Source organism: Podarcis erhardii (assembly GCF_964252035.2).
Source record: "Podarcis erhardii genome assembly, chromosome: 3".
NCBI classification, from domain to species: Eukaryota; Metazoa; Chordata; class Lepidosauria; order Squamata; family Lacertidae; genus Podarcis; species Podarcis erhardii.
In genome coordinates this window covers 84,001,958-84,026,042 of record NC_138507.1, presented here as the reverse complement: position 1 = coordinate 84,026,042, position 24,085 = coordinate 84,001,958, and the positions used below count along the sequence as shown (strand labels likewise).

The 24,085-nt window shown below is 41.6% G+C and overlaps 1 protein-coding gene and 1 long non-coding RNA gene across 3 annotated transcripts in view; one reads left to right on the top strand and one right to left on the bottom strand.

Moving 5' to 3' along the window:
• The window catches only part of LOC309338987, a 29,304-nt gene extending 24,080 nt beyond the window's left edge, over positions 1 to 5,224 (top strand). For both annotated transcript variants that reach the window (XR_014155124.1, XR_014155125.1), the window contains 2 exons: positions 994 to 1,183; positions 5,146 to 5,224. This is a non-coding gene — a long non-coding RNA (uncharacterized lncRNA). The remainder of the gene's footprint in view (positions 1 to 993; positions 1,184 to 5,145) is intronic.
• Positions 5,062 to 24,085, bottom strand: part of TTC27 (tetratricopeptide repeat domain 27) — an 86,823-nt gene continuing 67,799 nt past the window's right edge. Inside the window, exons 17-20 of the mRNA XM_081856566.1 lie at positions 19,415 to 19,612; positions 10,965 to 11,076; positions 9,627 to 9,727; positions 5,062 to 8,281 (exon numbers count right to left, since the gene is read on the bottom strand). Of these exons, the coding sequence (XP_081712692.1) occupies positions 8,159 to 8,281; positions 9,627 to 9,727; positions 10,965 to 11,076; positions 19,415 to 19,612 (534 nt within the window). The 3' untranslated portion in view covers positions 5,062 to 8,158. The remainder of the gene's footprint in view (positions 8,282 to 9,626; positions 9,728 to 10,964; positions 11,077 to 19,414; positions 19,613 to 24,085) is intronic.

The window sequence follows — 24,085 nt, the reverse complement described above, 5'->3', positions numbered from 1 at the left end:
CATAAAAGCAAACTCTGGGTGAAATTCAATGTAGCGTGCAAGGAATTGGGGTATGTGTGCATGGAACAAGGTTTGATCATGCAGTGAGACTTCTCCCATTTTTCTGGGTTCCCCCCAACCCTCCAGAGCAGATTTTAGGGGGCATGGGGGAAGAGACAGGGGAGGTCCTGTTGTGTGAGTGGACCTTGTTCCATGCATGCAACAACTTAATTAAATCTCTCCAAATACCTTAAAATGCTTGCTGGTACAAGAAAGTCTTATCTGTGCTCCTGAAGTTTGTAAAGTTTCGTAGCTGGGCCATTTTTATTGGTTTATATATCGGTTTCACAGAAATGTTCCTGGTAAAAACTGTAAATGCGCATTGGTCTGAATATCCACGAGCCAAAGGAGCAGGTAGTATTGTTGCACAAAACTAGCAAAGGAGTTCATTAAGTGCTTTAATAGGTACTTGCTCTATCCTGTATTGTAGACCAGTATTATCATCTTACTGCCTGTGAAAGGGAAAAACACATGTTGCCTATAGGTGCCTGAGAGGCAAGATATGAACACAGGACTTCTGGATTCATACTATACACTAGTTTGCGTTGTATTTTCTGATGTTTCAAAATTGCTGTAATGTAGCATCTCTGCAGGTTTTTTCATGTTACAGTAATTGGAACATAAAAAGCCTTATTGTCCAAGTCATCCACGCTGTCATTTTCACTGCCTTGTCATTCAAAAGCCCCGATCCTCAAAACTGTGCCTAGTATTCCTATATTTGCATTTACTTGGATCACATATATTCTCACACGGTGTGTCCAGGTGCAAAACATGAGAATACCGTTCACATTTCCTTCCCAGGCTTCTGCAACATGGCCATAGCTCAGCCAGTGATTGCAAAGAGTTTACAGACGGCAGCTTTTGTTTACCACAGGTTTTGCTGATTTTGTTCTTTTTCCTTTCTATGAATTTTGTTTTGGCCAGCTTTAATAATTACATTTTTTTGTCCTACAGAGATTTCTGACCACCGTCACTGAAGTGGATTCATTTGTGGGATGGGCAATAAAAGCAAAATCCAAGCCAAGTAAAAGAAGAAGAACCACCCCTCCCACTCCTCCAGCTGCTGCCTTCCATCGCAGACAAAGCTGCCAACAGTTTGACCCTTATCTTAAAGGAAAATAAGGTGAAAAATATGTGTGGAGAGGTAAGTTAGACTGACCTGAGTAGAAAGTAAGGGAGTGTCAAAAGCAGGCAGCCCTCCAAAAACAGTGAAGCAGCAAAAGGAAACACATTTGGGTGCATCCCTGTCATTAAGGCTGAAAAAACATAGTATTTGAGCAGATCTGGAAAATGCCAGCCATCCTAGGGTTAATTCCCTGATTTCCCCTGCTAATGATATTAAATTGTTTGTTTTAGTTGTGATGCCTCTAAATATTCCAACTCCCTTTTATATAAGCAAGCACTTTAGCACCATTAATACTGTACTGGCTGTCAGAAAACTTGGCTGCTATTCTTTTGCAGAGATCATTGCATTTGTTTCGGGCCAAGGGATGGTGTAGATCAGGGATGTCCAACCAGTAGTAGTAGATCACAGGATCCTTATCATGTACAAAAAGTTATGGGGGGAAAGTTAAAAAATTCTGTGCAGTCCTCCTTCAAAAAGCTCAACAACTCTGAGCACTTCTCTCCTAAAAAAAGCTCCTCCTCCTCCAATGACACTTGGTAGATCACTCCCAGTGTTTTTATACTGGGAGTAGATCACAGTCTCTTGGGAGTTGGATATGCCTGGTGTAGATGACTAAGACTTGCAGGTCACTAGAGTTTACAGTAAGGCAGGAAGAAGGGGGGGAAGGGGAGGCTGATAGCAGCCACGAGGAAAATCTTTTGCGATGATGCAGGCAAGGAAAATTGCATACAGGTAACAAGAAACTAAAAAACCACAAAGGGTCTTTTTTAAATACGAGAGCAAGCTTAAAGAGACATTTATACAAAGCAGTTTTCATGAGAAATTATTCAATTTCTTAATAAAGTTTCTTTAAAAACAAACAAACATGGATGCAAGTGAGAGATAATATCCATATTTAGAACTAGGCCACAGAGCAATCTTATGTGTATACGTGTAATAATACGAGTCTCCAGTAGTCTAGCCTTTCCTAACCTTGTGTCGTCCAGATGCTTTGGACTACAACTTCCATCCTGTCTGCCTGTTGTCCATGCTGACTGGGGCTGATGGGAGCTGTAGTTCCAAACATCTGAAGGTTATCAACTTCAAAGGCAGCTCTAAGCCACATTAATTGTACTGGAGCAGATCCACATATTATACTCAACAGGGGACTGCCATGGAAGCCAGCATCTTGTGGCAAGTTTTCCCCACTCTCCTTTGAAATGTGAAAGATCATTTATATTTAGATGCCCATCTGCAGCTTCAATGCCCCCACCCTCATAACCTGCCATCCCCAGATAATTGGCTGCTGCTGGCAAGGGTGGAGGAAACAAGTAATGTGAGTGACCCCTACCTGTTGGTGGGGAGATTTGACATTTGGTTACTTAGTTAAATTTCTAATAGTAATATTAAAATAATAAACCATAAAAGAGGGGGATCCCAAAACAATGAGCAGCAAGAACAGATATTCTGCAGTAAATCCAGTCATGACTGAATAACCATTCAAAATGTTTGGGTAAGTAGGTGGGGCTTAGCCTGGTGCTGGAATGTAAATAAAGTTGACTTTGGGATGATGGCATTCAAGAGTTGGGTTATCACCATGAAGAAGGCCCTCTTGTGTCACCACTTAATATATTTCCTCTGACAGTAGAATGAGATGGGGTTCTCTCCTATGAACTAAGGACACAGACAGGCTGATAACAGGCTTGGGTGTTTCATTAGCTACCTAATTCTCAAGTTGCTTAGGGTTTTGTAGATCAACACCTGCATCTTAATTTCAGCCCAGAAATGAAGTTCTTTCAGGATTGGTATTATGTGGTTGGGCTGCACTCACCAGGGGCTTTGTGCTAAGTATGACACCAAGTCCTGCCTGGAGCCAGTGGCAATGGTAATTATGTTGCTACAAATACAATTTATTTACTACAACATTTTTTGGGGTCAAATAGCATATTCTGAATAACTAGGTATTGGGGAGAAAAAGTTCTACTGCTTTTAAAAAATCCACATTAATCTCACATGCATTTTAATTATTCTCAACTAGAGAAATGTCTATTCCACAACCATTTTAATGAGATCTCAAGTTAGTTTAAGCTGAACGGAACCCCTTGCTCAAACTTAATACAATTGTTATTAGGCTTAAATAATAGGAGTTGAACTATCCGCAGTCTAGAAGGATCACTCTTTTATTAGCATAGCCGAGGGATTAGCAGAAATGTTTGTCTAATGAATGCTGCTACTATATTTGAGTGCATGCCTGAATGAGCTTCTTGTTGATTGAAACCTATCTATTTATAAGCACTTCTAAACATTTAAGAAAAACCTTCCTGTGTCGCACAGCACTGTTGCTTGAACCGTTATGAGTTCATTGTTTTTCCATTTGTAACAGATGTCCTTTTAGGAGGTTTTACACATTGTTGAACTATCTGTGTGCCAAATTATAGGTAATCACAGAGAAAATTTACCACATATCCACATTTGCAGAATTTGTGAAATAGAGTGGCAGTTTTCACCAATTGGCTGGATGTTTCAGCTACTGGGCTTACCAGGTACAGTATTTGGATGTGCACTGTGGAATGTTACCAGTTGGTAAATAGCAAGCACACTCGTTTCCTCCTGCTTTCTTAAGGTGGCTTGGCCTATATTATTCTTTACCACTCCTGGGATGGAATTCCAGGTTTGAGAACACCTGTGTAGTGCCACTGCCACCTGTTTTCCTTCACAGCTCGCCTCAAAACCTACTGTTCCATGAAGCCCTCACAATCCCCTGCTCTGTCTTAATTTCCAGCCACAAAAAGTACATGAAACTGCATTTGCTCTCATACATTCCTGTTCCCTTGCTGACTCCCCATCCTGAACCTTTCTTGCTCACTTTCAAACTTCGGATTGTGAGAACTTTGGGCAAGGACTGTACATGGATAGTGTTGCATGAATACATCCATATGTATCACTTGAGTCCTATCACACATTAAATTATCTGTATGCCTAATACATTTAACTGCCTTAAAACAGAGGCATGGAATGAATGGCCAGAGTTATGACCTAGCAACACCTAGAGGACCATGTGTTCCCCTCACTTCTGCCTTATCAGAAAATAAAGCATCAAAACTCTTAGTAGTTATGGCAAAAGTAGCCTTCTGAGCTAAGAAGGGTGGGAAAATGGTCCCTAGGGATTTAGTACTGATTCAAAGCTTTTGCAGTAGCTGATATTTCATGTATACCTTGGCACATTAACTGCAGGTTTTGTGATAGGTGTTACTGGCGAATCATTCAACAAAAGGTATAAATGCCATGACACCGGTTCTCAAAAGATGGGCCAAAACCCAAAATGTGTTTCAAGGACCTTATGATCATCTTATCAAGATACAATCACTCGCATTACAAACCATTCAGATCACCTTACTAGAAAAGTGGGTCAGAAAGACATAAATATTCCTAACAAATAAAATGTTGTGCTATGCTCTTGTAACAGGACGATAGCATCCAAACGCTATACCTAATGGATAAACAGATTTACTGCTTTAAAAGTTTAAGTGTATCCTCTTTGTACTAGCCCTTCCTTTGTTACAAACACACAAGCACAGTATTTTAAAATAATATTTTCCAGTCACCATAGGCATTTAAAAATGATCTTTGGAACAGGCAGCAGCCAATCTGAGTAATCTTACTGACAAGAATTCCAGATTAGTTAGGCCTGTCCCCAGTTTAATTTTTTCCTAGACACACTCCAGTTTATTTAAGTACTAAGAATCCAAAGTGTGTGCCACTAATCCCTATTTTTTGTTCTCTCATTTGTTCCTTTAACACTATTTGGATCTTGGCAACTGAAGACAGAAATATCACTGATATTTATAATTACTCAGCAAAGCAGAGATTTGTTAATTTCCCAGTATCACAGAACCACATATATTGGAAACCAAAACTTTGAAAAAGGTGGTTTTATTTAAAGTGTTTGGAAGATACCCTGATGAAACCATTAAACCTTGATATTATCAATTTTTTTGTAGGGAAATGATCCAAATGTCTAGAATTTACAATTATCACATTTTTACTTCTCCTCTTCAAACAATATACCATTTTCTGGATAGTGAGTATAAAGAAACCTGAATAATAAAAATCCTAGAACTAAATGTTAATGCTGCTTGGTTTTACAGATAGAAAGATGCAAGAAACTGGCAGAAAGTGTTGTTCAGTGGTATAGCAGATGTTTCCAGGAAGTAAATGCCAGGTTCAGTCCTGGGAATCCCCATGTACCATGTAGCATTGATGATTTATTGAATTTATATACCGCCCTATACCTGGGGATCTCAGGGTGGTTCACAGAATAGAATCAAGATATAAAACCACTAAATACATAATAATAAAAACAACAACAACAAAGCCCCCTCCCCAAAACACATTTTAAAAGGGCATAGGATATAAATCAGATTGAGGAGATTCCATGTCTGCAACACTGAAGTGCTACTGTCAGTCAGTTTAGGCAATACTGAACTAGACAGACCATGGTCAGATTCACTACAAGGCAAATTTCTATGTTCATATACATGTCTTATCCCCTTGGGAAGGTTGTGTGCACTGACCCTAGGTCGATGTCCTTCCACCATCCCCAGTCCCTGCTGCCCATCCACATTATTTCCACTTATGACCCTTTATAGGAGCTGTTGAACTTATGAGGTTGAGTTCTTTATGAGACTGGGAACGGAAAGGGGAAGAAGTGGATCAGAAACCATACACTAGTCGCTGGAGTGAGGTATACTACTGGAGTTGGTCCCCCTTTTCAGCCTTCTCAGCACAGCCCTTTAAGTACAAAATGACCCAGCCTAGAAAGTTTTTAACAATGTTACTGATTTTTGTGTGTGTGAATCCTGCAACTTTTTACACTAAGTTATGACGGGAGTGGGGGGGGGGGGAATGCACAAACTGATGACAGAGGACTCACTGAACTCTCCTTGGAGTGACTTCACCATCCGTGAACGTTAATTATCATTCCTAGAGAAAGCACCATTCCAAGGATGCTTGCAACCCAGGCCTTATTATAGAACTGTTGCACGAGAAAGGTCATCTGCTGCTATTCTGCAGCTGGACGCTCTACAGCAGTGTGAATATCCCCTCCCACTTCATCTGTAAGCAGAAAAGGAAACAACAGGATGCCCTCTCATGGCTCCTCTGGGACGTGGAAATAGTGCAACAGGAAAAGGAAAAAAGGCTTTCCAAATTCCAAACGTGGCTCACAATCCAGGCTTCCTCACACACTTGGGGGTTTTTTGGACGTAGACAAAATGCACTGCATTTCCACCTAAAAACATTAAGTGTGAACGTGAAAAGCAAAAGTGGAAAGACAAAAAATTTAGGGGTGGAGGTTGTGCTTTGCATGCAAATGGTCCCAGGCTTAATCCATGGTGTTTCAGTGAAATGATGAGGCCTTGCAGAGACTATGCCAGGCCGAGTGGGTAGTTCTTGAGTTAGGCAACTATGTGTTCACTCAAAGGCTACTCCATCCCCAATGTGGCAGCATCTTCAAAGGCTCTGTATTCTACTACTGCGCCCTTTTTGAAAGTGGGAAGGGAGCTATCTCAGCCTTGAAATGTACATAGGGGTGAGGAAGGAAGTGGGAAGTGTCTCTCTTTTCTCTCTCAATTCTACTAACTTTTCCAGGATGACTTTGGCATTTGAGCAGCAAACAGAGGGAACAATGGTGGGGGAGGATGTGGAGAAGGGAAAGTGTCCTGTAAAAATGTTTATGACAGAAAGTAAAATGTAAGAGTCAGCTGGCTTGATTTGATGGGGGAGGAGAGGAAAAGAACGAACAGAATATTTTTGTGTTTTGCTCTCTGAATGTTGTATTCTCTCAAGACACCATTGGGAGCTATGTGCATCAACACACACACACACCCCTCATGCATATCCTAGTTTATGAAGTAAGGATATGATTGTGAGAACCAGATCCTTCAAACAAACTGACTCTAGAAACTTTCACAAAGGATTTGATAAATTCATAGAGTATAGGCTAATAGCAATTAAACCATGACTCTAAGACTGACACCTCCACTTTAAAAGGCAATATATGTTATACTATCATCCTGGTGATAAACAAGAGGGATAGTTAAAAGGCTTGGCAGGCGGCACCTGACTTGTCAATGCTAGAGACAGGATAAATAGCCTTGGTTGGGTTTAGAAAAGGTGGCTCTTGTAGGCACCCATATTTAGGTTAATGAGGAAGGAAAGCTGGAACCCATTTCCAGATCAAGTCCAGTAGCTGCTATTGGTCAAACTTAGGAAAGTGGGACTATGGATTGCCCCGTTACATTTGAACCTCAGAGGCTGATAGAAAACCAGAAAAACAACACACCATTTCCCAGAAAGAAAAGGAAATGGAGGGGATTAGGATGCAAGCTATTGTTTGTGCTGCCTTTGTTGTGTAGCTTTATTGGGAAGTGCTGCCCATTTTCTGCAAATGATTAAGCTTTGAAAACCACAAAACCAAAGGATAACACAACTGACACATCCTTCACAATTACATTTGTTTTAAATTCCACAGAAGAGAGCCATTTCGTTTTTTGCTTGGTTTTCTCAATCTTTCTGACCTTCCCCCAATCTCAATTAGAAACAAGAGCAAAGTGCCCCCATCCCTTTTCCCTTCTAACATCAACAGGACTTAATCTCTCCTATCTGCTAAGTGCACATCAGTGGACAGAAGCCAATTACGTGGTGCACTAGAGCAGAACTAATCCTAAATAAAAGGGCCTTCTAAATAAAAACCAGTTAGTTTTGTTCTATAAAACCCAGGCCAACAGAAATCACACAAACACCGAAAATGACAATGTACAGGCCTGACCTTAAAAACACTTTACAGTCCTAGCAATGCTGGCTGCAATTAGAAGCTACGTTATATGGAAAAATATTTATTAGAGAGTGGCTTGGGGTGTCTGATTTACTGCAAGCTCATTAGCGCAAACTGTAGCCAATGAAGTTTGCCAACTTTGCCCTTCCTTCCTTCCAGGAAACTGGATCTTCTTTTTCTCAGGTCTGATTTCTTAGCTGGTTGCTAAGTTCCTGCAATTCCACTATCAAGTTCTCCATAGCTGCCACTTCTTCAGCTAGGTCACTGGAAACTTCTCCACTCACTGTGTCTGCAAAAAGTTGCTGCAGAAGAAAAAAAAAAAGATTTGTAACAGAAAGTTTCTTCTTAACCAAAGACAATAAAATCATCCTAAATGCAGATTAAAAAAAAAAAAGTACTGCAACATTGTTAAAACACACCAGTGTCACCCTGTGGACAAATTAATGACAGCCCTGTCCACTTCATCCTTTTTGGACAAGACCTAGAATTACTGATTTGTGCAAGGATACAATCCAATTTTGCAGGAATTCCACAAAGTCAATGCTTAGACCTACTTGTGTGTCACTGGTACCCATCTGCACCTATAAACCCAACTGGCCAAACAGTGAACATTAGGGTTTCCCCCACCTTTGATTACTTGTAAAAACAGCAGGAGTGACCTAACCCTATTTAGGCTGCAGTCTCATTTGGGGCCTGGGATACTACTGAACATGCCTTGAAGTGAATCATTTCCTCATAAACTAAAAACCCATTCTAGTTTTGGAGCAGGTTCTGAAGATCAGACCCTCTCAATCACCACCTTCTCTTTTGATTGATTGGGTAGTTTTTGCAGGAAAAACTAGACCCTGCTCCAAGTCTTAGTGATTCAATTTCCTTAGTGCTACACCATGACACTTCAGGTCACTTGCACCTGTTGGCTGATATGTACACATTGCAGTATTAAACGTCACAATGGGTGGGTTCTATTGAATGGGCAATTTTCATTCATTCATGGCAAAACACAATAAAGAAATGTAATAAAGTTGCCCTCCTGTCCTCTTTGGGGAGACAATTGCCAGCTCACAGCCCAATTTTTGGCAGGTGCAGCAGAGCCAGAAGACTTTTTCCTGAGAGATGGAAGCTTTCACAAAGGATCCTTTGTGACAGCTGTCCATCATGTTTTGTTTTTTTAAAAAAAGTTGTTTCTGGCTACCCAATGTGAAGAAGCTGGGGAGGAAGGATGGTGTCTGGCTCAGCTTTCTCTCTCTTATTTGGCATTCATTGAGCTGAAGTCCAAAACAAGCCTCGCTGAAGGCTACAGAGCTCTCTGGGGATTATGGACGATTGTGTGAGAATCTGTACAGCCAGACAAATGGGTGTCATCTGCCCTCCTGGCTTTGTCGGAAGAACATTGTTGAGCTACCTTCCTTCTGTATACCGATTCCAGCTTATATTTCTAGGAAATTAGTCCAGTAAAGTTTTCACAGATTAAACATACGAAGAATATCTCCTCCTTTCCATTACAGTATTTTTCTGGTTAGAATGGAAGAGTTAAAAGTAAAGTGCCTGTAGCAGTACTTGAGAACATAAGCCATGAGACAGGGAGCCCTTTGCTGACCCCGCCTCTCCGTTAAAAGACTATTTTAAGGATGCCCATCTCAGTCTCACCTTTGCTCTGGCTGCCAAGCTACGTAAGTTGAGTCGAGCCGAAGAGAGAATTTGCAGTGCCTCTTGGTGATTAGACTTGGTTTTGCTGCATCTCATCGCCACTGCAAGATGAATTTTAAAAAGGCAAAACAAAAGTCTGGTGATTACTGTGATAACACGGCAGACATAAATTACTACTAAAGCTTTCAGCCAGTTCTCTTCGCGAGGAAGCTCATTAAAAGGAGCACCCATACAAATGGTAAGGGGGGGGGCAGGTATTCTGAACTGCAACATGAATCACTGAAACAACACAGCATTGTTTCTGTAAAACGAGAATAAAATACCGTAACAAAATATTGCTGCGTGGAGTGCTGCTGAAATCCCACCTTCTTTCCCGCTACTTCATTCCACTCCACCTCACCTCTTCAACCCCAGTTAGTTCTTCCTCTTAGGAATTTTCCCTAAAGCTTTTCTGTACTTCTGATATCTTCTCCTCCTTGCATGCAGAGGGCTCTGTTTTGGCGACACACTTCTGAACTTCATAAATGAGTAAGTGAGGTCTTGAAGCAAAATGGTGTGGGGGGAGGGGAGACTGCCCATAACTGAATGTGTGTCATTATAATATCTCTGTGTTTTTCTCCAGCCTCACAGTTATAGTATTCCATGGACACTGGGCCCTCGTTGACTTTTTTTTGGTGGTGGTGGGAACGATCACTCCCTTTGAGGGTTCTCCCCCTAATTATTTGTTGTACTTCGTGCTAACCTTGGGCTTATCTAAAGTTGCCCTATAACTTGTCCATTTTGGACAAATGAATTGGAATGAAAATATTGGCTGATACAAGTGCTGAATGTCAGTGATATACTGATTCAAGGAATTTATACCCTGCTTTTCAGCCATATGAATGCCACTTCAGGGGCAGAGCGTGAACGGAGCCCGCACTGCCCGCCCCCCTCCCGGTGCCAAGCAGGGCTGTGCTTTGCTGTGCCCTTGGCAGGCACACTCACACCGCCTTCCAGTCCCGCTTGTGTGTTTGAAAGAGCTTCTGTACAGTGAGGGACTGATTAAAATGATCTGCCTCTGATCCTTGCGGATCCAGATGGATTTCTGAATGAATTTTCTGCATGTATGACTGGTGGTCCTGCTGAGACTTCACATTGATCTCTGGAAACGGAAAGTGACTTGGTCATTTAACACAATCTCTCCTGAACATCCTTTTCCCTACTGTAGAGCTAAGGCAGCTCTGTTTTTCTGGGGATTTGTTTTTAAGTATTAGTAAGTGTGGCATGTTACAGCCAAATGAACCTTTTAAAGTAACCCACCAATAATGATTTCTGCCGAAAAAATCATACAGGACATACCATGTGCAAGCTCTAAAGCTCCTTTTACTACGTTCTTAAAAGAGAAAATATCTTTGTCCCAGTCCTTTGACTGGATTTCACATTTGTGTGCTTTGCTGAGATACTGTAGCACCTGTAAAGACAGAAGAGTGAAATTAGAAAACAACCTTAGTTCAGCTTTATGTTAATACGTAAAGCCAAAGTCACTCTAAAAAAATAGTTTTGATTGGTAATATGTTAGTTTCTCAGTATTAGTTTTTCAGTCTTCCCTGCAACTGTATTCTGCAGCTGTAGCACAGATGTTTTTCACTGTTATTGCCTTTCAAGTATGACAGACATATAAGTAACACGTGTTTAAAAGATAATTTTTTACCTTTTAAAAAAATCTGTCTAGACTGATGGATGTGACCCATATTTTGCTAGGTCACAATGACTAAATGCACATGAAAGCAGGAAAACACTTGTATTTTAATATTTTAAGCCATTGTGCATCTAAGGAATGCAATAAATTGCTCAAATATATACAAAGATTAAGATGCCAGTTTTATTCTGTATTGGTTCCCCAATGTGGAAAAAAGCAAGAAGACATGGATTCTGCAAAATGGAGAAAATAAAAAGCAATTGCCCAAACCTAAGCAGAAGCAAATGAGCCACAGCAAAAACAAGTGTTAGGAAAGTTTCCGCCCCTCCACTAAATCCAAATGTTTACTTACCCTTTTTTAAAGCAAAAAAACATGAGCACTTAAGTCCCATTGGTCTTAAGGGAAGAGTTGAAAGAATTGGCTTAATTCTCCAACAAACACCAATGAGAGATCTTTGCTTTGTGAGGTGACCCAAAAGGTGACTGTTTGATTCTCACCTGGGGCTAGTTAGAGATACCACACAATTGCTATGTACCAAGACTTGCTTCCATATGCTATTTTTTATTTTCTTTCTTCAGAACAAGCCAAGTCAAGCACACCTAATCCACATGAATTCCCCGTCCCACTAATAAAGATCTGCAAAGGGGGTTCTGTTGTGCTTGCCATCCTTTAAGGAACCCTATTTTGCGATAGGGACGCGGGTGGCGCTGTGGGTAAAACCTCAGCGCCTAGGACTTGCCGATCGCATGGTCGGCAGTTTGAATCCCCGCGGCGGGGTGCGCTCCCGTCGTTCGGTCCCAGCGCCTGCCAACCTAGCAGTTCGAAAGCACCTCCGGGTGCAAGTAGATAAATAGGGACCGCTTACCAGCGGGAAGGTAAACGGCGTTCCGTGTGCTGCGCTGGCTCGCCAGATGCAGCTTGTCACGCTGGCCACATGACCCGGAAGTGTCTGCGGACAGCGCTGGCTCCCGGCCTATAGAGTGAGATGGGCGCACAACCCTAGAGTCTGGCAAGACTGGCCCGAACAGGCAGGGGTACCTTACCTATTTTGCGATAACAGAGAATGCCTTTCTCTTGGCTAAGCCTAAGCGTGAAGCAGCCAGGCAAGTCATTGCTAGCAACAGGAAATCTTTGAAGTCTGTTGATGTATTGTACAGTCGTACCTTAGAAGTTAAACAGAATCCGTTCCAGAAGTCTGTTCGACTTCCAAAACATTTGGAAACCAAAGCGCAGCTTCTGATTGGCTGCAGAAAGCTCCTGTAGCCAGTCGGAAGCCCCGCTGGACATACGTGTTCCAAAGAACATTTGCAAACCAGAACACTTACTTCTGGGTTTGCAGCGTTCGGGAGCCAAAACGTCTGAGTACCAAGGCGTTCGGGATCCAAGGTACGACTAATGCGATAGAAAAACAGACTTGTGATATAACATTTCTAACTAAATGTGAATATCATAAACGAAATAAGGAAGGAAGGGCACCAAATATATTTATTTAATGCTGGGAGTTCATTTATAAATCTATGGAACACAAAATTGCAAGACAACTTCCACCTTCACACTCCGCCCCCCCATTCATATGGATTTCTTGATACAGCTAATTATTGATATAGTTTTATAATTAGGATACACAACAAATATCTCTCTCATTTTTTTTGTGCATGATGTGAAATTACTTCCTCTCTTTGTGAAAGAGTGCTGCATTTATGGAATCACTTTTTTTGTGAAGAGCCTACTCTCCTTTTCAATTTTAGCAAGTTGCTATAGCAGACATTTTGAATACGTTAATGCCGCTACGGTTTTATATCATTTTACGGTGTTAGTATTTGCTTTGGGTACTTTTTGGCAGGAAAACTGAGTTAAGCTCACATCTCTGTCGATGCACCGAGAGATTCATGTGGGCCTTGAAACATACGAAACATTGGAGAGACAGTGCTTTCTACAGTGAAAACCCTTCATAGAGTGCAACACCAGTTCAATTTTAGATATGAAATAGAGTGTGATACCACTCTTGTCCTCATCACTTTCTCTCTGACAAAGCGGAGAGGGAAATGTGGGTGGGGGGATGACCATATACAGCCACATCTCCTAAAACTAGTTTTGTAATCAGAACTTACATTTGAAAGTGTAGTTTTCCACCTCTGAGATGCTAGGGACAGAAAATCACAGCCAATGGCAGTTTCCTTTTTTTTTTTTTTTTTTGCCAGAAGCTTGCCTCTTCAGTCTCTCTCTACTTCAGTCCTTCTCTAGCCTTTCTTAAGTCAACAGAGGAAGACTATTAAGTTTATTACCTGCTGATCTCAGTGTCATCAATATTTGAGGCTGGCACTTTGGGGGGCGGGGAATCACTATTTGAATGGAGCTATAATTGCACATAAATTACACAAAATAACACAACTGAGAATGATTCATACCAGCATTTTACATTATTTCACCTTTGATCAAATATTAAAACAAAGAAGCATACTGTGGCATTCAAATGTCAAGCAAATTACCGGGTCGTAGAGCTAAACTAGAACTTTAAAGGGGTAGAATGGTTACAGGTGTTTCCTGGGCTGCAGAATACAAGGCGAAGCAAAGTGGTTTTGACTCTTGGGAAATGTTAATTGGAATGGACAGTATAGGATCATAGAATTGTAGAGTTGGAAGGGACCATGAGGGTCATCTAGTCAAATCCCCTGCAATGCATGAATCTTTTTGCCCAATGTTTGGCTTGAACCCACCACCCTAATATTAAGAGTCTCCTGCTCTACCAACTATCCCAGGTATATTCCTGCCTTTGCAAAGCACCATGGAGGATTCCATGTGGTGGTGGAGAGATAATTAGTTGGCATGCTTGAGTGCTGTGAAGATTACTGAACTGGGGGTATGTTAAATAGCAGTATGGAATACAACGAGTTAAGGGCAGAATAACAGGTCGGAACTAAACATTATAAGTTAAGAGCATTTGCAGATGATTTAGTTTTGACATTACAAGAACCAGAAGCCAGCACAAAAAGAGTTTTGGAACTCATTGAAATATTTGGTCAAGTAGCAGGTTTTAAATTAAATAAACATAAGACAAAGGTGCTGGAAAAAAATCTTACGATGGGGGAAAAAGACAGTTTTCAAAGAGAAACTGGTTTGGAAATTGCTAAAAAGGTAAAATATCTGGGGGTGAACTTAACATCTAAGAATGTGAACCTATTTAAAGATAATTATGAGAAATGTTGGGCTGAAGTGAAGAAAGACTTTGATACATGGTCAAGATTGAGACTTTCCTTGTTAGGCCGAATTGCTGTTATTAAGATGAATGTATTGCCGAGATTGTTGTTTTTGTTCCAAACATTGCAAATTCTAGATAAGATGGATTGCTTCAAGAAGTGGCAGAAAGACATATCTAAATTTATCTGGCAGGGCAAAAAACCCAGAATCAAATTTAAGATTTTGACTGATGCAAAGGATAGAGGGGGCTTTGCCCTGCCGGACTTAAAACTTTACTATGAAGCAGCAGCTTTTTGCTGGCTGAAATCATGGCTACTTCTTGAGAATACAGACATTTTGGATTTGGAAGGTTATGATAATAACTTTGGTTGGCATGCATATTTATGGTATGACAAGGTAAAGGTACACAGAAATTTTAAAAACCACATTGTTAGGAAAGCATTGTACAATGTATGGAATCGATATAAGGATTTGCTTGAAAGTAAAACACCCAGGTGGTTGTCACCAATGGAAGCCAAGGCGGTAAAAAGATTGAACATGGACACAGATTGGCCAAAATATTGTGAAATTATAGAATATGATGGTGAAAAGATAAAGTTACAGAGTTTTGAGAAATTGAAACCTAAAGTCCGAGACTGGTTACATTATTACCAGATCAATGAAACCTTTAAGCAGGACAGAAAATTAGGTTTTCAGAAGGAGAGGTCAAAGTTAGAAACAGAATTGCTAGAACCCAATACTAAGAATTTGTCTAGAATGTACAATCTGCTGCTAAAATGGAACACACAGGATGAAACGGTTAAATCAGCCATGATTAAATGGGCACAAGATATTGGTCATGATATTATGTTTGCTGACTGGGAGCAGTTATGGACCACAGGCATTAAATTTACGGCATGTAGTGCCTTGAAAGAGAATATAATGAAAATGATCTATAGGTGGTACATGACCCCAGTTAAGCTTGCAAAAATATACCATTTGCCCAACAATAACTGTTGGAAGTGTAATGAATGTGAAGGAACTTTTTATCACCTTTGGTGGACCTGCCCGAAGATTAAGGCCTACTGGGAAATGATCTATAATGAAATTAAGAAAATCCTTAAGTGGACATTTGTAAAGAAACCAGAGGCCTTTCTCTTGGGCATGGTAGGCCAAACGGTTCCAAAGAAAGATAGAACGTTTTTTATGTACGCAACAACAGCAGCAAGAATTCTTTTGGCGAAGTATTGGAAGACTAAAGAACTACCTACTCTGGAAGAATGGCAGACCAAGGTGACTGAATTTATGGGACTGGCAGAGATGACCGGCAGAATCCGTGACCAGAGGAGAGAGACAGTGGAAGAGGACTGGAAAAAATTCAAAATTTACCTTAAAAATTGTTGTAAAATTACGGAATGTTAAGATGTCAAGGGATTGGATACAAAGAATTACAGCTAAAAAATTTGAAATTTATAAAAAAATTTTTTAAAGAGAATTAAATATAAAAAGGGATGAAGAATTGCTAAAAAACTTTAAAATAAGGGTGCAGTGAAGGGGAGGTTTGGGGAAGTCGTGTTATGTTTGTTTGTTTTTTGTTTATGTTGTAAAACCAATAAAAATTATTTAAAAAAAAAAAAAAAGAGTTAAGGGCAGAATAAGTAATCAGAAGGCACAGAATTGTGTTACTTAAAAACGCATTACAGTGGTGCCCCACAAGACGAATGCCTCGCAAGACGAAAAACCCGCTAGACGAAAGGGTTTTCCGTTTTTCGAGGTGCTTCACAAGACTAATTTCCCTATGGGCTTGCTTCGCAAGACGAAAACGTCTTGCGAGTTTGCTTCCTTTTTTGTAAAACCGTTAATACCCGGGGAATCCGCGCTCCGCAAGACGAAAAAATCGCAAGACGAAGCAACTCGCGGAACGAATTAATTTCGTCTTGCGAGGCACCACTGTAACTATTTAAAAATATATATAATGCTAATAATGTCCCTGCCAACCAGCATTAGATTTGGGCAATATGAAAAAAAAAAGATAAAGGAGGGAGAAACAGAGTGTTGGTGGCTATTTGCTTTTTGGCACCCAACTGGATCTGCCCCTAGACAAAACCAACAAAGGAAACTAAGGCAAATACCAGGAAAATCTTTATTATGGTTACACAGTTTAGGTTGCATGCTATGCTGCTTCATAGAAAAAGAGAGGCTGTATAGGGCATGTTGCTAACATCAAAACACAGACACACCTAACCTAAATGAAGAAATTTCTGGTAACACTCTCAAGGGAGCAAGCTCTTACAGGAAAATGGGTCAGGATAATTTAGCAAGATCTTTCCGTCACAATATTCTACCATGTTTTGAAAGCTGGAAGTATTCATTTTATATTCAGAGTTTGATGCTTCTTTCACACTATGTGGCTCCTTGAAAAATTGCCACCGGGAGTTTGCTTTGATTTAATAGCTGAAGCACACATCTCATAACCTTGGCTACAGCACAAAGATGAAATGCTTGCTTGTAGTTCTTCCAGTTTTCTATAGCAAAATGAAAACAGCAAGCACCGCTACTGGAAAATATTTCTTTTGTATTATAATGTGTAGGCACAGGGGACAAAAGATGTAAGTTCTGATGACTTCTCTATACACTATTGTCTTACCCCCAAAACTGGCTCTATTACTATGGGCCTACAAACATGGTTCTCTGTTATTAAGACATCCTGGAGCAGTGGTTTCTAAACCATTTTTCACATTGGCCATCTGTAAATGATTAAGGATCTTTGTGGACCAGAGTGATTTTTCTGTCTGTTGTAGAAACTGGAATGCACTGTGCTTGATGATATGCAATTTTTAATTGTATTTTTACTGCTTTTTAATTTATATTGTATTTTACTGCCCTACCATTAGAATTCTATGGAGTTTCTATCTTATTGGTTGTGCCCACGTGATGTTTTCTGTTATTTCCACTACCCACTTCATTGTTAGTTTCCCCCCCCAGAGTCTCCATGTAGTTTAGAAGGTTTGTGACTATGTGGCAGATTTCAAAGCTTTCTTTAGATTCTCTAAATACCTAGAAGATTTCAACAACCTTTTTGGGCCTGTGGGCACATTTGCAAGCACTGGGATGGATGGATGGATGCTTTTTGTGATATGTGTGTGTGATCTTCTCGAAAACAGAGACAGAGAGGGCAGAGTTAACCCTCCCTTCCTAGCTGAAATCTCAAGGAAGATCACTCTTCCCTCCCCTTTGCAACAGCAAAGCTTGAAAAAAACCAATAGATTTCCCCCCAAGGCTAATTGCATGAGGAGGTTGGTTTTTTTTGGGGGGGGGCAGGTGAAGCTGGGAAGGGTTAAGTCTCCCCTCCCCAGCCCCCCTCCTAAACCCCTGATTAGCTTCAGACCTCAAATGCTTTCACTCCATTTCCTGGGTCCAATGACAATTTTATAATCTGAAAATGGTACTAAAGTAGGCAGGACAGAAGGTCCCCCAGGAATATACTTAATTTCTAGATGACTTGTTTCAGAAACACTGTTTACTAGCTTCTGCTATTACATGTCAAGGTGTAACATCCCTGGCATTATAAAGGGAAATTCTGTCTCTCTCACAGAGCACAAGAACCAGGGTAATGAGAATTTCTAGCAGCATCTACTCACAGGGGATGCAAAGCTGAGAAAACTGAACTTGCATCTCCTGGTAGAAAGTGGGTGAAAAAAACAAGACCTGTTGTATGAAAACTCTTCTTCTGAGAGGCGGAAAAAATCTATCTTTAAAAAATAAAATAAAAAAGCCAAGACAAGGGAAGGTTAGACATAGTTCAAAGACATATTTGATATGCAATCCAATAGCAGCAGCACTGTAAGAAATGCACAAATCCCTTTATCTTGTCCTTTTGATTCTTCCTGACTAATCTCATGTCAATCTCCTTCACCCTTTTTCCTTTCCAGCTAGTTTTTCTAATCTCACTTGCTGCTTCTCCTTTTCCTCTTCTGCATTCTGCCAAGCTTCTCCTTCCCTCCCTCCTCCTCTCTGGCAGATTCACAAACCTCCTCTCCCATAACTTCCTTATCTTTGTTACTTTTCCCTATATGCCTGTTAGCTCTCTCCTTGCTCTCCCACTTCACAGTTCATCTATATGTTTGAATCCAGCTTCTCCATGTTTGCAAGGGAGATGCCACACTTACTCCCACCTGAAGAGCAATATTTATCTGTCGACAGGTGGTGTTGAAGGAGCAGGCTGACCTTGAAGAACAGCTTAATAGGTGATTCCACAGCTGCAGTACACAGTTACATGGCACTAGGTTGTAACAGTTGGATGACTGAGAACATTCTTTTCCCCTGAGTGCTGCTGCTGCCTTCAGATAATGCTTTAGCCACCTGAATTCCGTAGAAAAACTGAAAGGTGCAAATCCATTTAGAAAAATCATATTGCTTAAAATAACCTTTTAGTGCCCCGCTCTGGATTATGCACATTAAATATACAGAACACAATTCTGAGACAGATACATATGCTTAAGACTGAATTGAACAGACGTAACCTTCTGTGGATTGCATCCTTAAACTTGACCTATTTCTTAAGTTCATTCTCACAATAAGAATGATGAAAAACAACATTTCACCTGTCTTGGGTGTTAATCTTTCTTATTCCAGTGCTGCAGCCTGAACATTCTGCATTATCCTCCCTCCCTTTAATGGCCTGCTTTGTTCTTTTTCTTCTTTATCGAGTTAAGCTTGATTTGCTGATCGGCTCGTCAAAACAGAAGTACCGACAATAAGTGAAATTGGCTTAAACTGATTCCTTTACAATATTTTTATTTTATTTTGTGAGCTGGGGAAACCAAACAGTCACAAACCAAGCATCATGGTCCTAATACCAAAATTTGGGTAGAGAGTAAGTTTCCTATATCATTACTAATTTAAAACCACACTCTTACCATTAGCACTTACCTTCTCTGTATCTTCATGGTTATCACTCTGCCCATTCCCATAGAGTCTTGCATATAGTCTCCAGATTTCTCCATCACTTGTCACTCTAGAAGTCACTCTGCCAAAGAGTCCCTGCAGTTTCCCCTTTAACCCTGTTGGAGTTTCTCCATTACGATCGGTCACTCCATCCATAACTACTTTTACTAGTATCTTTAGCACCTTTGAGAGAAGATAATTTTGGTTATAATTGGACTAACACTACAAGGCAAATTAGTGAATGAACGTGTGCAACGTGTAAGTTCAACAGCTGCTTTGATTTTGGGTTTTTTTTTTAAAATCAAACAGTATACAAATCTTATACATTAACATAATTTGTAGGAGTCTTAATTATTTTTATGTTATTTATTTATTAAATTTGTATGCCACCCTTCATCCATAGATCTCAGGGTGGTTCACAACATAAAAAATACAAGATGCATAAAAAACCCCAAACCCACAGAACCAATAATCCCACTTCCCTTTTCTCCTGATGCCTAAAGGTGTATAATGAAGGCAGCAGCCAAACCTCCCAGGGGAGAACATTCCACAAACAAGAGAAAAAGAGATAAAAATAGCAAGGGAAAAGAAAAACAATGTTCCCCAGTGGTAATAGCAATTCTATGAAAGCTTCTTCTCCAAAATTTGAATAAGGGTTCTATATTACATAATTGGGCACCACTTAAAACTATAATCTAACCAGAAGTTGTTAAGTCCCATTGTTCTTAATAGGATTTATTCCCATGCAAATGTATAGGATTATTTTATGGAATTAATCTATTAAAATGTAATGTAGCTTTCCTATGTACCATAGATGCAGAGACACCACACTTGTTTAAGAATGCTAGCAATTTATTTTCTTGGAATATAATGAGTTCTTGAAAAACTAATAGAATTTAAACACTTCTAAATGCCTTTGCCATTTACTGGTGCTATATCCAGCAGCTAAGAAACTTGTTCTTAGTTGTCAAATTTATTATCAGTAGGTTACAAAATCAATATTGTAAGTTATATTAAATTTTTCCACATAACTTAATCATCGAGTGCATCAAATAAAGTTATGCATTCATGCAAGTACATTCAATTTTTATGCATGTCTCTTAGAGGTCATAGGATCATTACAGAGGATCAAACAACACATCAGTGAAGTCGGTTTGCTGTTCTTCCCCCATAACCTTCCTAGATGTTTTTGTGCCCACGATGACTTTGTCGAAACCTAAACCTCGTATTTCCAAACATCTGAGCTGTTACTAGTTATCACTGTACAGTTACAAAGCCCCTTTGATATAAAATTTCAACCTGTCAAAACATGTTTCCCAGGCTACCTTGATGCTCAGCAAAGCTGACAGGCTTCACAAGGGGGAAATGGTTTTAGAGATCAGTTCTCACATGATAAGCCATCAGTCTACAGAGTACCACGCTGTAAATGGCTCCCGATGTTACGGCTTAAAAACAAGGAAATGGCCATTAGCAGGTACAGGTGTCTCCTTGAACCTATTAATTCTGCTTCCTCCTCAAGCTCTGAAATCTATTTCTGAAATTGAAGGGACAGAAAAAGTTTTGCTTTTGCCTTTCCAGCAGAAAGGATTTTGGACAGAAAGATATCAGGATCTGGCTAGATGAGGAGGAATGGTGGGAGTCTGCAGCTGGGGAAACAGTGCTGGATTACTGAATAGGCAGCGGCCTGTGGGCCCCACGACTTTTAGGGGCCCTGCGGAAATGGATCAAAGTAACATTGATTGGATCTTGAAAGAAAATTGCAATCTAGCTTTCTTAGTTCAATGTAATCCCACTAGAGCATGCGCATGAGAGGCGCCCCAAAATGTCGACTGCCTAGGGGGTGCTACATGTAGCAGGACAAAAGGCACAGAGAGCCCCTCCTTGAAGGAGTTCGTGACTGCTGGGAAGGCTCAGATCCTCAGTTCTGGCGACTGCCTCCTTGGGGTAGTCCTGTCTGTGGAGTTCTCTCTTAGGTTTTGTCTCTCTGAATAAAGAATCAACCTTACTGCTTAACTCTGAGTTTATGTGCTGACAAAAGATGACATAGTGGCGTTTTCTCTGCTGGTGTCTGTCTTCCATTAACTCCTGTTTTGAACACATATGTATATCCTGCTCAAGAAATAAATAAAATTGAGCTGTGCATTGTAGAGTGAAGCAGACTGCTTAAAAAAGCCACAATGCACTTGATGCTTCCGTCATTCTTAGCAAGCCAGCATTAGAGCAACAGCAACGGCTGAGCTTTAACAGTGAAACAGAGGGCAATTAGCATTGCTAAAGTAGTGTCTGACCCTCCTTACTCCCATGGTCAAAGGTGATTATTGTGAACTGTGACTTAAAAAGGTAAAGGCAAAGGGACCCCTGACCATTAGGTCCAATCGTGGCCAACTCTGGGGTTGCGGCGCTCATCTCGCTTTATTGGCTGAGGGAGCCAGTGTACAGCTCATGTGGCCAGCATGACTAAACCGCTTCTGGTGAACCAGAGCAGTGCACGGAAACACCGTTTACCTTCCCGCTTTACCTGTTTATCTACTTGCACTTTGATGTGCTTGCAAGTCCTAGGCTCTGTGGTTTAACCCACAGTGCCACCCGTGTCCGAACTGTGACTTAGCTCTTGCCAAAAAATGTTTGGCATATATGGTGTAAATCCTGAAGTTGATAGAAGTAGCAAATTGCACTGAATAAAATCCCACACCACAAATGCAGGACAGTAGCTATCTGCAGTAGTAAAACCTGCACCCAGGGCTGCCAACAGGTATTGAACCATGAGCCAGCAGGGCCCCCCGATTCTTAGCTTTCTTTTCCTCCTCCTTTTTTGAAAAAGAAAATGTATTTCAATTAGACATTTCTACAGAAAGAGCACAAAACGCAAAGGCTTCAGCGCTCGGCAGGCAACAATACTGCTGTAAGTATCAGGACTATGGGCTGCTGTGATTGACCTTAGATATTTGTTTCTTGCTTCTCCGCCCAGGAGCTCAAGGTTGCACACATTATCCCCACCCCCTTTTATCATCGTAATAGAATCCACTCTATTCCTGCAGTTGTTATTTGTTTTAAAACTGTTTTTAATATTTTTTATATTGTTGCAACCCACCCTGGGACCCTGCAGGGAAGCATGGGTAAGAAATCCAATAAATAATCATAACAGTGGCAGCCTGGTGTGGTAGGCTAGGCTAAACTAACATATTTACCTCCTCAGCAGTTATTGCCAGTAGATTGCTTGAGGGGGCTATCCATATGCAATGTACCAGGCCCAGGAAATCCTGTGGGCATCCCTGCCTGTCTGCCTGCACCTACTGTGATTTTGCTTTGTTGCATACATTTTGATGTAGCACTTTTACACAAATAAGAGCCGGCCACAAGGAGATCTCTGTCCTTTAAAAAATGTTTGTTTTTATCAAGGGGTACTCGAGGATACACAGTAACAGGGTACCTTTGCTGTTGTTAAACAGTGTGGCACTTATTGTAACAACTTCATGATGAGTATTGGCACCTATATTTCTAGGGGGGAAACCCCTTATTTATTGGACAGCTGAGATAGTCAGCTACATGCAGCTACCATCTGAAAGAGCAACTACAGTGGTGCCTCGCAAGACGAAATTAATTCGTTCCGCAAGTCTCTTCGTCTTGCGAGTTTTTCGTCTTGCGATGCACGGTTTTCCATAGGAATGCATTGAAAATCAATTAATGTGTTCCTATGGAAACCGCCTTCCCCCGACCTCTTCTGGCGGGCGGCATTTTAAAATCGCCCGGGACAGCGGAGGACTTCTCCGCTGTCCGGGCGATTTAAAAGCCCCTGGGAAGGCAAGCAGGGGGGACAAAGACTTTTGCCCCCCGCCTGCCTTCAGAAGAGGTCCAGGACAGGCTTCGCGGACCTCTCCGCAAGCAGCGGGAGCGCTCCTTGCGGAGAGTTGCCAGCGCGCCCAGGCTTCGCGGCCCCGCCGCCCGGCTTCGGGACATCGTTCCGATGCCAGGCGGCGGGGGGAGGCTTTCTCGCCCCAAAGCCCGGCATCGGGACGATGCCCCGAAGCCGGGCGGCGGGGGGAGGCTTTCCCGCCCCAAAGCCGGGCGGCGGGGGGAGGCGTTCCCGCCCCGCCGCTCGGCTTCGGGACATCGTTCCGATGCCGGGCGGCCGGGGGAGGCGTTCCCGCCCCGCCGCTCGGCTTCGGGACATCGTTCCGATGCCGGGCGGCGGGGGGAGACTTTCCCGCCCCGCCGCTCGGCTTCGGGACATCGTTCCGATGCCGGGCGGCGGGGGGAGGCGTTCCCGCCTCGCCGCTCGGCATCGGGGCATCCTTCCGAAGCCCGGCGGCGGGAGGAGGTGTCCCCGCCCCGCCGCCAGGCTTCGGAGGAGGTCCGAGGACAGCGGGGAAGACGAGCTGTGCTTCCCCACTGTCCCGGAGATTTCCCTATGGTCGTCTTGCGAAGCAAGCCCATAGGGAAATTCGTCTTGCGAAGCGCCTCCAAAACGGAAAACCCTTTCGTCTAGCGGGTTTTCCGTCTTGCGAGGCGTTCGTCTTGCGGGGCACCACTGTAATGAATACAGCAGCAAGGAATCTGTTGAGGAAGGAAACAATCCACATCTAATTTATTTTGTGGGAAAAGGCCATTAGACTGTGCCCACAAGCCTGGACTTCTGAAAATCCAACAGCAGATTTT